Source organism: Tursiops truncatus, chromosome X, assembly GCF_011762595.2.
Source record: "Tursiops truncatus isolate mTurTru1 chromosome X, mTurTru1.mat.Y, whole genome shotgun sequence".
In the NCBI taxonomy this organism is placed as follows: Eukaryota; Metazoa; Chordata; class Mammalia; order Artiodactyla; family Delphinidae; genus Tursiops; species Tursiops truncatus.
In genome coordinates this window covers 89,845,642-89,860,450 of record NC_047055.1, presented here as the reverse complement: position 1 = coordinate 89,860,450, position 14,809 = coordinate 89,845,642, and the positions used below count along the sequence as shown (strand labels likewise).

General features: G+C 36.3%; 1 protein-coding gene across 1 annotated transcript in view; it reads left to right on the top strand.

Annotated features, from left to right (window-relative positions):
- KDM6A (lysine demethylase 6A) overlaps positions 1–9,442 on the top strand; it is a 204,571-nt gene extending 195,129 nt beyond the window's left edge. The window contains 3 exon segments of the mRNA XM_019943503.3: positions 3,824–3,950; positions 6,994–7,164; positions 8,295–9,442. Of these exon segments, the coding sequence (XP_019799062.2) occupies positions 3,824–3,950; positions 6,994–7,164; positions 8,295–8,324 (328 nt within the window). The 3' untranslated portion in view covers positions 8,325–9,442.
- The last annotated feature ends 5,367 nt before the right edge of the window (positions 9,443–14,809 follow it).

Sequence of the window (14,809 nt, the reverse complement as noted above, 5' to 3'; positions counted from 1 at the left end):
TTTGCCTACATGGGTCCTTCAGTAAGAGAGACTGGGCAAGGCAAGGCACTTCTTGGTATACTTTTAAAATTTGTACATCATCTGCTTCTTAGTGGCAGAGATTGTTACCATATGGTTAACCATTGTTACCATTGTTACCATAAAGTGCCATAGCAAGTTAACCCATGCTTCATCTTGTCTCCACACCGATATTTAGGAACTTACTTTGGAAACGTAGTCAGGTTACCCCCAAAATGTCATACTAGTTCCCAGTGTTTTCTTAACTTCAGCGTAATATATTGAGTTGGCCAAAAAGTTCGTTTGGATTTGTCATAAGGAAAAACCCAAATGAACTTTTTGGCCAACCCAGTAATATCACTGGCTTCATTCCTTTGTTCTCTTACCTCAGAAACGTCATCCCAAGATTAAAGTCATAAGAACAGTTGTTTATTCCCTAAATAATCTGGGCACTACCTTTGCTCATGGAATTCCTTTTGCCTAGAAGGTGCCTTCCTCCCACTTCTCCTTCCTGTCACATCTAAATTGACAACTTTATGAAAACTGTGAGTTCTGCCTCCCTCTCCTTTTAGCATCCATGGCATACTAAGTCTGTCTTTTTCCTAATGTGTTGATTTATAAATATACTGTGTATGATCGTTTGTCCTCATATTATTGTCTTCAGTTTTTTTATTGTAATATTTCAAGTATATTTTCATTTCTATCCCCTATGGCAAGCTGTTTTCTAAAATTCCATCCCATTTTAGGTTTCATCTTTGCCAGATGGGTTTATGGTTGGATTATATTCTTCTGTGTAACCTCAAATACACCCAGCCCTCAGTCAGCCTCTTCCTTGTGATTTTCTTCCAAGCCAGATCTGCCTTTTAATAACCCCTGCCTTTTTGTGTAGTCTTTTATCCAAACAACTAAAACCAGTACTTGAGTCCTGAAACCAGATTGATCCTGACTGATCCTGAAAAGTCAAAGGGAAGTTTGATTCCCAGCTTCTCTAGCTCTGAAATCATTTCTGACCCTGTTCCTAAAATGTATTTAAAGCAGCATCTTCTGTCTTCTACAGTTTTACACATTTTGCTAGTGATTTATTTTTTTAACAAATTGAATTCTTTTTTTAATAGAAGTGTGGTTGTTTACAACGTTGTATTAATTTCTGCTGTACAGCAAAGTGGTTTAGTTTTATATATATGTGTGTATATATATATGTGCGTGTGTGTGTGTGTGTGTGTGTGTGTGTGTATATATATATATATATATATATATATATATATATATATATATATATATATGGCCGCACTGCGTGGCATATGGGATCTTAGTTCCCCAATCAGGGATTGAAGCTGCGCCCCCTGCAGCGGAAGTGCGGAGTCTTAACCTCTGGACCACCAGGGAAGTCCTAGTTATACATATATATACATTCTTTTTTATAGTCTTTTTCACTATGGTTTATCTCAAGGTATTTAAAATAGTTCCCTGTGCTATACAATAAGACTTTGTTGTTTATCCATTCTATATGTATTAGTTTGCATCTGCTAACCCGAAACTACAGAAGAGCCTCTGTCTCTCTCAATTCTTCTTCTGTTCCAACTGCTACTCTTTGAAAATGGGAAGGAACAAAAAATTTTACTGTTAAGAAAAATCATAAGGGCAGGGGGAAAACCGCGACTTGGTTATTCGTTGTCAGATCAGATTAATAGAGCTGTTGGTTTTCTTAGACTCCAGTATCTCACAAAATAAAAATTCTGGAGCTGTGATTTCAGAAGCAAAATACTGTTGGCTTAGTATTTATTCTTAGCAACCCTAACTCTAACCCTTTATTGTTTGCAGAAAAGTAGTATATTGCCTTTTTCTAGATGAAACTACCAAACTAGCCATAAATTATAAACTACAGTCTAATCTAACTGCCAAAGCAGTTAGTAGCATTGGAAGTGAAAGTTCATTTGCTGACTAAAGAGTGGAATAATACTCCACAGAACCAAGGCTCTGTGTGTGGGGAAAACTGTGCTGACTGAGCCCCAAGAATCTCATTTTCAAAAGAGAAAGGGGAAAGTGGGTAAGAAGATGTGAAAAGAGACCAGAAAGAAGATAGTACAGTGTAAGATAGTGAGGGGAAACTTGAGATTTTCTGCTTTTACAAACCCCTAGCCCAACCACTTAAAAATAGCTTTATAATATCGGCTTCTCTGGGCCCTAGTTTTCTTATCTGTGGGGTGGAGATAATAGTGCCTCCTGCACAGGGTTGTTAAGAGTCCTAAATGGCATAATATGTGTGAAGTACCTAATACCATGTTTCCTGTCTTGTTCTTATTTTTTATTTATTTATTTTTATAGTATTGTTTTATCATTTTTTGTTTGTTTTCCCACATGGGAGCATAGTGGAGTCTATAAATCTTCCTATACTTATATATAAATAAGTATAAGGAAGTACTTATAAGTACTTAATTATATACTTATACTTATTTATAAGTATAAGTAAGTATATAAATCTTTCTGTACTGCAGAGTTTTAGGCAGTATTTTCCTGTGAAAAAGACCTTATTTTGAAGCCCTGCTTGGAAAACTTGTTCAGTTAGATCAGTGCCTTCAGAGATGAAGTATATAGGACACAGAGGGCAAAAGGGAGGAACAGGTTCTGTTCAAGAGCTAGCAGCAAAATCTGAATTATATGCTCTCCGTTTTTGCCATGATCTAAATTTTTACTTGCTCCTCCCCTGGCATACATACATACACACATACACACACAGCTGTCCTAGTTTTGACTTGCAACCATAGTCTAAAGCGTTGTTTTGTTTCTAAATAAGTTAAACACACAAGAATTGCTGGAGCCAAACTGACAGAGAAATCCTTTGAAAATGATACTTAAGGGGTTTGCCTTACAACTATAAGGTTGATGTTGTTTTATGTTTGTTAAATAAGTTATCAAATTTTACACATATCTTTAATCTTTTTTATGCTGGCTTTTAATTTATGTGGGTTCTGATAAGTTACAGTACTTTAACCTAGTAACTTGTAAAATAGCAAGGAAGTATGAATTAAGAGAAATTAAATATGCTATTATTTATTATACTTTAAATATTAGTAGTTCCAAGTGAGAGAACTTAGCAAATAATTCCAAGTAGTGACAGCAAACTATAGGAAAATCACAAATTGTGAGAATTCACTATATCATTAGCATCATAAGTATGAGTTTAGAAAAGGTATAAGAAAAGTTCAATTATGTTAATATGAATGAAATATTTCACTGTATTATCTTCAAGTTAAAATCAAGGAATGAAGTGTCTTTTTTCTTCTTCAGCACTACAGTGAAACCATTTTTTGTATGGTGTAGTGACTAAATCCATAAATACTTTTCTGCTTATATACTCAAAAGTTTCAAAAGCAGCCATATAAGTGATGCTGTTTATGAGTGTCTAGGTAGTGTTGATAGAAATAGTGTGCTTTCCTGCCTTACTTAGAATCATAGAGTTCACATCTGGAATTCAGACCCCTTATTTCAAGGATGAGACATTGACTTCCAAAGAGGTTAATTGACTTGCCCAAATAAGAGCCCAAATTAGCAACTTACACTTAAACAAGGTGTCAGGTTATTATATTTTGATATTCAGATATCAATTATTCTCAACTTTAAATGATCTGATATTGTCATTGTCAGACCTGCTGGGCATTGGCCTTATTTTTAAAATCTGAGAATATCTGAGAAATTGATGAAAAAAAATGTGGTTACAGATATTAAAACAGAATCTCTTGGCATTACTTCTATTGATACATCTTTCATGCTAAAAATTTTCAATGTTCAGTTGCTGGTCACAAATAATTTTCCCCCCACAATATAGGTATTGTCTTCTGAGAACTCTGAAGCAGTGTCAGACATTGAGGGAAGCTCTCATTGCTGCAGGAAAAGAGATTATCTGGCATGGGCGAACAAAAGAAGAGCCAGCGCATTACTGTAGCATTTGTGAGGTAAGTAACTGTTCTTATCCACAGTTATTTTATAAACCTCTTACCTCTCCAGTTTTGGTTTCTCTTTAGTTTTTTGTTTTGTTTTTATTTATTTATTTAATTTATTTATTTTTGGCTGTGTTGGGTCTTTGTTGCTGTGTGTGGGCTTTCTCTAGTTGTGGTGAGCGGGGGCTACTCTTCATTCCGGTTCGCAGGCTTCTCATTGCGGTGGCTGCGGAGCACAGGCTCTAGGTGTGCAGGCTTCAGTAGTTGTGGCTCACGGGCTTAGTTGCTCTGCGACATGTGGGATCTTCCCAGACTAGGGCTCAAACCCGTGTCCCCTGCACTGGCAGGTGGATTCTTAACCGTTGCGCCACCAGGGAAGCCCTCTTTAGTTATTTTTTATTTTGTTTTATTTTATTTTATTTTATTTATTTATTTTTGCGGTACGCGGGCCTCTCACTGTTGTGGCCTCTCCCGTTGCGGAGCACAGGCTCAGCGGCCATGGCTCACGGGCCCAGCCGCTCTGCGGCATGTGGGATCTTCCCGGACCGGGGCACGAACCCGTGTCCTCTGCATCGGCAGGCGGACTGTCAACCACTGCGCCACCAGGGAAGCACCATAGTTATTTTTTAAAATGTACTTTTATGTAATGCATTTTACTGAAATTGTTGTGTTCAGTCTTGTTACGTAACTACTATATTAAAATTTAATCTGGTGATACGCCATTTCACTAACTGTGAATTAACTCTAAAAGTATCTACTAGTGTCATTTATCTGGTAGGTAACAGTTGGCCCTCTCTCTCTATCCACAGGTTCCTATCTGTGGATTCAACCAACCACAGATCGAAAATATTCAGGGGGTGGGGTGGGGAGTATTCCAGAAAGTTTCAAAAAGCAAAACTTAAATTTGCCATGCACCAGCAATTATTTCCATTGTATTAGGTATTAATAGGTTATCTAGAGATGATTTAAACTATAGGGGAGGATGTGCATAGGTTATATGCAGTTGCTACACCACTTTTTGTAAGGGACTGGAGCATCCTTGGATTTTGGTATCCATGGAGGGTCCTGGAACCAGTTCCCCATGGATACTGATACAGATGATAAGCGTCAAGTTTAGTCTTGAGATTTTAAACTGGGAACAGTCCAGATGTATACAGATGCCAGTAAAGTGGATATAGTTCAGTATAGCTCCAGGCAGATCATTGTTCAATCCTCTCTGGTACAATTCACAGTACATGGGTCAATCTTCTCCTGTGGCCAAGGCTTGCAAGAGATGCAGAAACAAAGATATGGTACCTGCTCTGAAGGAGCTTACATCCTACTTGGGGAAGACAAATTACAAATAGTTGTAATGTTATATGAGACTGTGGTGAATGCAAAGTTGGTCTTGGTCTTACTGTTAGGATAACACTAAGGGAGAAAATGACCTAATTTTTTCCTTCTAGTATTGGCCTAAGAGTTCACCAAAGTATTAACATTTGAGTCCATCCTTGAAGGATGAGTATGACTTTAGCGGACTAAAAAATGATGACAGTTGGAAGTAGAATGAATGTTGTTATGAGCTATAGGAACAACATGGGAAATGGAATGGTTTCTTCAGAAAACGGTAAATAGTCCAATGTGGCTGGAACACAGACTATGTAAATTCTACATATAAGCCTAGTTGGTAGGAAGTTTGCAGAGCATCTTGAATAATTTTAAGGAATTTGATATCTATTCGGAGGTCATAGAGCCATCAAAAGTTTTTGGGCAGGCACCCAAGTTGGAAAAGTGATTGGAGAGGATGGAGATAAGAAGCTCTTGCAGTGGTGTTAAGAGTTGTTATCCTAAGGCCTAGACTAGAACCTGGCAGTGGGAATATTAAAGAAGGAGAGGAGTACAAAAATATTTCGAAGGTAAAATTCATCAGACAACTCATTAAATGGCAGAAGTGAGGGACAGGTTGAAGGATGTTCACAAATGTTGTAGCTCAGATTATGAGGTTCATGTTGTTGCTCATTGATAGTAATGGAAAACATGGGTAACTCTGGGATTTTAATTAACATAACTTCAAAGAAGACATGAAGTCATGAGAATTTTCTTTCATTGAATACATTCAAGGATATGCCAAAGCCAGGGATATTAATGATCTACTCCAGACCTTGAAATTCTGTAATTCTGATGTTGACTTTTATTTGAGATGATTCAGTCTATCTATCAGCTATTTTAATGCTGTATAACCTGGCTAATCTATCTGGGAGACCAGATAGATTCTAGTTAGGTGTGTTATACCTCAGAAAAATGAATGTATAAGCTTTCCAGTATTTGAGAATGACTTTTATTCTGTACTGTTATTCCTTATCCTGCTTGAGCCTTAGCACCTCATCAGTCTCTCTAACACAGAGGTATTATTTCTAAAATCATGCTATACTCATGACTATACTTTTTGATTGTACTCATACTCCTTAACATGAGGCTTATAGCTGAACATTCACTTACTGTCACTTACCTGTCAGTTTCCTCATCTGTAAAATAATCAGATTATATTCATTCAACAAGTTTGTTTTGAGGTTTGGCTAAGCACTAAGCACTGTGAAATGATATGCTCTGGAGTTACAAAGATGAGTAAAACATAGTCTTCATCTTTGAGGAGCTCAGTCTATTGGGGAAGACAAATATCCATATACAGTGCCCTGTGATAAGTACTATCATTGAGAAGTAAAAGGAAAATAATGATCACTTTCATCTGATTGTATACTAATGTTTTGAATTTAAAACAAATAAATAGGCTGACTTTTATCAAACTTTTGAATTAGGCTTTTGCCAGTGGTTGTAATGAATATGTCATTCCCCAAGGTCACTCCCCTAAATAGACATTACCACCCATGTCTTTGGGTCCGGTGCAAAATAAACCTGATCTATTAAAGATTCTTAAACACTCCTAACTCTTAGTACCCACTCTTAACCAGTGATCACTGTCCACAACTCCATGTGAAGTAGAACTCTATGATTATACTAAAGTAGTACAATAAATAAATACTACTGTCTCTATTGAATGCTTTTTCTCTTGTATAAATAGGTGGAGGTTTTTGATCTGCTTTTTGTCACTAATGAGAGCAATTCTCAAAAGACCTACATAGTGCATTGCCAAGATTGTGCACGAAAAACAAGTGGAAACCTGGAAAATTTTGTGGTGCTAGAACAGTACAAAATGGAGGACCTGATGCAAGTCTATGACCAATTTACATTAGTAAGTGAAATCAACATGTGAGTATATAGTTAGCTGGATAGGGAAGCAGCAGTGTTTGTTCTGCCACCTGATAAGGAGGAGGTAATGAAATATTTAAAATTTCCTTTGGCTCGTCAGATATTGCATGAGTAAACATATCACTCCCCCTCTTCCACTTCCAGGTATTTATTCCTATGAAGTTGGCATATTTCATTTTCACTTTTCTTCCTGGGTGAGACCAGCCCTAAATAATGTCACAGTAATTACATTTAAAAATCTGTGTGCTTTTAGAACACTGTCACATCCTTTATGTCATTTGATAAAATGTTTGTGTTTATAGGTTATTAGTGTCCACAATATGAATCAGTATGTATGCTTTTAAATATACTTCTGCTTTTAGAGCTAACTGTATTTATTTAAAATCTTGTCCTTGCCAGAAGTATTAACTTTATGGGGATATTTGATGGAGCTTAACTTCCTGCAATGTTATATAACCTTATGAAATTCAAGTATCTGTATAAATTGCATACAGTTTTTAATTTTAAACAGCAGATGCTTAGGGGGAAGCATTTTACTCTAGCACATCAGTAGTTTTATGAATAGAAGAGAATTATTGAATTCCCTCAGTACTTTTTCTCTTACATATGTGATCAGAAACTGAACTTTTGAAATTTAGCTCCTCATACTTTCACTTGAATGGTCTTCAGGATTGCTTGAAGAAGAAGAAAATTATCTGGAATATGTTAAACAAAATTTATTATCTAGTTGAGTTAGCTTCTGAAGCAAGTCACTAATGAAATCATAATTGATTTGTTATATTATTTTCCACAAGCCTTCTTTATATTTTTAAGCAATCTCAAAAAATGGTCAACCTAATAACATTCTAAGAGTTTTTGACTAATTGGTGAACAAGTACCAAAAAATGTGGATGTGCTGAGTTGGGTAATGGTCTCAGACTCTTAGGAAACTTGACCAGGTGGGAGACAGTAAGGGAGGTTGGTTTTGCTTGACAGAGTGTGGCAGGCCGTTGAACTTTCTTGAGAATTGTTATTTCCTTTACTTTCATACACAGGCTGTGTTTGTAACCTGGAGCTAGGGAACACTATTAACAATTTGTATACCAAAGTAACATACTTTACTTTTATTTTCAGGCTCCTCCATTACCATCCTCCTCATCTTGATATTGTTCCATGGACATTAAATGAGAACTTTTCTGCTATTCAGGAACTAACCCAGTTCTGCACCACTGGTTTTTGTAGCTATCTCGTAAGGCTGCTGGCTGAAAACTGTGTCTATGCAACCTTCCAAGTGCGGAGTGTCAACCAACTGGACAGGGGAGAGCATTGCTCCTACTCCAGGACTCTCACAAAGCTGATCAGCTGTACTTCAGAAAAAAAAATAATAATTTCCATGTTTTGTATATATCTGACAAAACTGGCAACATCATACAGACTACTGACTTGAAGACAACCTCTTTTATATTTCTCTATTTCTGGGCTGATGAATTGGTTTTCATCTATCTTTTCCCCCTTCAGAATTTTCCTTGGAAAAAAATACTAGCCTAGCTGGTCATTTCTTTGTAAGGTAGTTAGCAATTTTAAGTCTTTCTTTGGTCAACTTTTTTTTAATGTGAAAAGTTAGGTAAGGAACTTTTTTACTGCTTTTATGTTTTTCTGTCTTGTTTTGAAACCATGACGGTTATTACACTTTTGGTTCCTAAATAAAAAGTTTAAAAAATTAACAGCCAAGTCACAAAGATAATGGATTGCACATAGACTAAGGAATAAACCAGATTTGTGATTTTTGTTTCTAATCTTGATGTAAATTTACACTATTTATAAATACATATTTATTGCTTGAAAATATTTGTGAATGGAATGCTGTTATTTTTTCCAGATTTACCTGCCATTGAAATTTTAAGGAGTTCTGTAATTTCAAACACTACTCCTATTACATTTTCTATGTGTAAATAAAACTGCTTAGCATTGTACAGAAACTTTTATTAAAATTGTTTAATGTTTAAAGAGGTTTCTATTGTTTGAGTTTTAAAAAGACTTTATGTACAGTGCCCAGTTTTTGTTCATTTTTCAAATCTGATTATATATATTTTATATATACTTGTATATGTATATATAATATATATAGAAATCTGGATATATATGTATAAAGATTTAGAGCTTAAATTTTTCTCGTTTTAAGTTTCACATCTATGGTAGATTTTTGAGGTGTCTACTGTAAAGTATTGCTTACAAAAGTATGATTATTTTTAAAGAAATATATATGGTATGTATCTTCAAGACCTAAAATGTCAGACTGGTTTATTGTTAAATTGCAATTACTGCAATGACAGACCAATAAACAGTTGCTGCCAAAATGTAGTATAATAGTAGAAAACAAATAGTGATTGAACTTAAGATTTCAAAGGGAATGTTCTATGGGCTTGACAAATCCTGTACATCACTTAGTAGTGTTTTATATGGAAAAAAGATTCAGATGAAGGGCTCTATTTTAGAATGCAAATAAATTAAGAGACTTATTTTTTAATGTTAGGCAGTTTTGACATTTCATGCTTTCCTGCTTGCATGACATGATTTGGGCAGGGGAGGGAGTCTTCCAATTCCACATCACTAATAAAATATAGTAAGCTATATTAGCATTAACACGTCACTTCTAATTACCAATAGTATTTCATTTTATAATAATGGTACCTTGTATTTGGCACATATTCTCATTTTATCATGCTGTTCTCTCTAAGGTTTTTCCAGGAATATTCAATGAAGGCGCATAGAGAATGCTGTAAAGGAAGTTATATATAACTAAAGAGAATTTATAATCCTAACTGGTGAAATGCTGTGCTGACTGCATTAACAAGTGCTCTTTTTCAGATAGTTGTGGAGTATGTTGTCCTCCTAGAAACCGTTTGAAGGCTTTAAAGCACAGAGATATTTTATCCAATTAGTTAATAATTTGGTAAATAATTGAATTTGAATATCTACTAGCAGCAATCATCTCTTAAAATTTCAGAAGGAAATAATTACAAATTTTAGTTAAGAAGCAAGAGTGGTTGTCTAAGTGCTGCTTAAGATGTTTAACCACTGATTTTTTAAAAGAACTCAAGACGGGCTTCCCTGGTGGGCAGTGGCTGAGAGCCCGCCTGCCGATGCAGGGGACATGGATTCGTGCCCCGGTCCGGGAAGATCTCACATGCCGCGGAGCGGCTGGGCCCGTGAGCCATGGCCGCTGAGCCTGCGCGTCCCGGAGCCTGTGCTCTGCAACGGGAGAGGCCACAACAGTGAGAGAGGCCCACGTATCGCCAATGAGGAAAAAAAAAAAAAAAACAAGACAAAACATTTTTGCAAATAAAAATTGCAAGTCAAAGAAATTAACACAACGTTGTAAATCAACTATACTTTAATTAAAAAAAAAAAGTACGTCAACTATCCAGAAGCAAAGATTATAAGAATGCTAAAGCTATGCCTAAATGTTCCTTAACCATTCCTAGTTTATCTTACTAACACAGTGTCTCATTTTTTCTATGGTTTTATTAAGATGGTTTATTGCCAAGATTAACATAAGTTGTCTGACATTTAAGAGTAATTTAGTGGTGTTTCACTAATACAATATTTGGAAGTTAAAGGTTCAGAGTAATACTTGCTCACTTAGTGTTTGAATGGGTAGAGGATAAGAGACAAGTCAAACCTATCAACATTAGTCTGAGGTGTAACTAGATGAACAGAGTCTTATGTAAACTGCTTTCTTTTCTTCAATTTAACTGCTTTAATAACTTACATTTTTCAGGTTGCAGAAGAAATAGCATGCTTTTTTCCTCTCTTTTCTTTTTACTGCTTATATAGGTAAATCCAGCTAAGCACACACTATCTGGGTGCCTTAATAATGAAATGAGTTTGCATCATTTGCACACACATTGTTTAGAGAAAGAAACTAATTATATGACATATTAAAAAAAGGTGTTGATCCAGAAAGTGAGAACTAAATCATATTCTTTTCTCATTGTCACCAGCTAAACAGGAACTCTTACACCATCAGTATAGCAATTTAACTTGTTTAACCCATTTAAGTTAAATCAATTAAATTTTGGCTTCTGTATTTTGAACTAAAATCTAAGTCACTTTTCCAAAGTAGTATTTGACAGTTGGGACTCTCAAATTACTAGTAATAGGCAACTGAAATAAAAGATCACGTAATATTATGAAATTACATTAAATGAAGTGTCTGCTTCTCAGAACTTAAATCTTTAAATTATCATGTGTATTTTCATTTAGTCAATATATTTATTTAGTATCTCCTAAAAAAGAATCTGAATAAGATGTGATCCCTGCCTTTTACTCTTCATACATGCACCTCATATGGGAGATTCATGTAATATGTCAAGCAGAACCTAGAAGAGATAAGAAAGGTGAATAGTATTGATTGGGACTTGCATTTCAGCAGGGTTTGTATCACACCTAGAGCAAGAGGATTTGGGAACTTTGACTAAGGGATTAGAGGAGTGTACTGGAGAGTGGAAGCCCCCGATGTTGAAAAGCCTCCTCTGCCGTGAGAGATGTTTACACTTTACCCTGTAGTTAATGTGGAACCATGCACAGAATTAAGCAAAAGAACAACATTGAATTTGCAGTAGTCTTCGTGCCTGCTTTATCTTCCACATTGCTGCTAGAGGGGCATTTCTAAAACACAGAAATTCAAGGAAGAGGTGATTTGGACTTGGACTTTGGATGTTGTGAGGATGGAAATAGGAGCGCAGATTTGGAAGACAAAAGTAAAGTCCACAGGACCCATTAGATGTCTACCCGTGGGTGGAGGCCCTTCTAACTAGAATGGAAAATCAGAGTAGAACTGCTTGTAACGCACCTAAGTAGTTGAAATTAGGAGAGGCCTGAACCGGAACCATGTATCTTGCTGTCCATCATCGAGGTGGTGCTTAGAGCCAGAGGAGGTAAGATCATACAGGAACTGTATGGTGAGGAGAGGTCGATCAAATACCCACCTAGGAACGTCAGCATGTAAGGGGAGAGGAGATTGCAAAGGAGCAGAAAGCTAAAAGAAACCAGCCAGGGTGATCTTAGACACGCTAAAGTTTTTCAAAAGTAACAATTCCATGTTGCAAAGATGAGGATTAAATGGATTTCTTTGGATTTGGCACAAGATGGTTGGTGACATTTGCCAGAGCACCTTCAGTGGAGCAACAACCGGATGGATTGCAGTGGACGGGAAGAGGTGCTGAATTTGAGGGGGTGGTGGAGTCACTTCGGTCTTCCAAGAGCACCAGGGATGCAATTACATTGGTCTTTGTGAAACAGCAAACAGTCATCAATTTTAAACATTTTGTATCATTGTCTTGAGTGCTTTACACAGTAATTAATAGTTTTGTATATATACCATGAAGCAACCCATGTGGTATTTTGGTTTTGAAAGGAAGAAATACTTTTCAGTTGAACAGGGAAATGAGGATGGTATTTTTTTAGTATGGCCTAAAGATACTTACCCTTTACTGAATACTGTTGCAAAGCATAGTGCTAAGTACTTTAAATATATTCTCTTTAGTCCTCACAATGACCCTCTGATGTACTGTTTTAGCCTCATCTTACACATACGTAAATTGAGGCAAAGAGAGGATCATGTAACTTGCCCAAGGTTTGTGGTTATTAAGTATTGAAGGTAAGATTCCAACTATGTTGATCCGACTCCAGAGCAAGTGCTATTCTACCTCCTACTGCAGAGAAATAGGAATTGCTGAGTGCTTACTCTGTAGTCACGTTTGAAAGAAACTTCATTTTGAATATTTCTTTAACAAGAGAAAAATGTTTTAAAATGTATAACGTATAATTAGGCTGACATTTTTATAGTCCAAACCAGAACCCCTTTGAGATCGAAAAGGGACAATGCTATTAGTTGGGCAGGACAACAGCCAAGAAATGGGGCTATCCTGGGCAAGTTGGGATGTACGTCATAGTGGTTAAGTTTGTGTTAAGAAGAAGCATTTGGGTGCTGGAGAGGGTGTGGAGAAAAAGGAACCCTCTTGCACTGTTGGTGGGAATGTAAATTGGTACAGCCACTATGGAGAACAGTATGGAGCTTCCTTAAAAAACTAAAAATAGAATTACCATATGACCCAGCAATCCCACTACTGGGCATATACCCAGAGAAAACCATAATTCAAAAAGACACATGCACCCCAATGTTCATTGCAGCTCTATTTACAATAGCCAGGTCATGGAAGCAACCTAAGTGTCCATAGACAGATGAATGGATAAAGATGTGGTACATATATACAATGGAATATTACTCAGCCATAAAAAGGAATGAAATTCAGTCATTTGTAGAGACGTGGATGGATCTAGAGACTGTCATACAGAGTGAAGTAAGTCAGAAAGAGAAAAGCAAATATCGTATATTAACGCATATATGTGGAACCTAGAAAAACGGTACAAATGAGCCGGTTTGCAGGGCAGAGACACAGATGTAGAGGTCAAACGTATGGACACCAAGGGGGAAAGAGGCGGGGGGATGGATTGGGAGATGGGGTTGACATATATACACTAATATGTATGAAATAGATAACTAATTAAAAAAAAGGGAACACTGCTACAGATCCTACAGACAGTGAAAGGGTAATAAAGAACTATCACAAACAAAGCATTTGGGGAGTAGTAGTATTTACCTCCTCCTAACATCATATTCCTAGATTTTTGCGCTCTTAGAATGGGAAGGAAGCATGGGTTTAGGTTGCATTAGGACCCTCAATTGTGGTTGAAAAAGACGGTGAAAATGCAAGCAATGAATTAAAGTGGAAATGAGAAAGGAAAAGGAAATTCCTGTTAAGTCTTAGTGATGTCTACTGAGTTGTACCCATCCTAAAACCAAATAATGGCACTTCAACAAACTAACAAGAAAGCGAGTAATATTCTCAATGTAAAGATTAATATGCATTTTTCTAAACTCTTGGTCTGACTACCACTTACCAATCTAGTTTAAGGTGGGAATCTGATTTAACATATTCAAAGTATGAATTATAAGTGTACCAACCTGAAAAAGATGTAGAATCAGTTTTCTCAGGGTTTTAAAACTTCAGTGCCATGTAGTTCAGTGCCATGTAATCACTTCGAAGTGATTAAACATGTCTTAATGTGAACAACAGAAAAATTCCTCATGAACATAGGGACTGTCTTAAGGTATTATAATCATGTGTGTGAAAGTGTAGGATGGCTTCAAATAGATTAAAGGTATGATTAACACCAAGCAATACTCTGAATTACACCTACTTCCAAATGCCCAGTTACAACATTTGTTAAAGAGAGTAAGGGGAAGAAAAGAGAGAGCAAATTCACTGATTTTGTAGGCATGTATAGTTAATTGTACCTAAGCATTAACTTTAGCTCTCCACTTTATGATAGAATAATACACTTGGCAGGGTGAAACTAGATGAGAATGTTATCTTTAGAGAACTTGATATATGTGATTTAAGTGTCATCTTTCATTAAACGTACTCAGATGCAAATTTTGAAATGTCTGCACATGGAAAGGATTCTATGTCTAATAAATGGAAATCAGTACCCAAATCTACAATCAACAAGATTTTCTGGGTTACAGTACTGAAAACATTTGGGAGGGGTGGGGACAAGCTCAAAACGATATGAGTTATTGA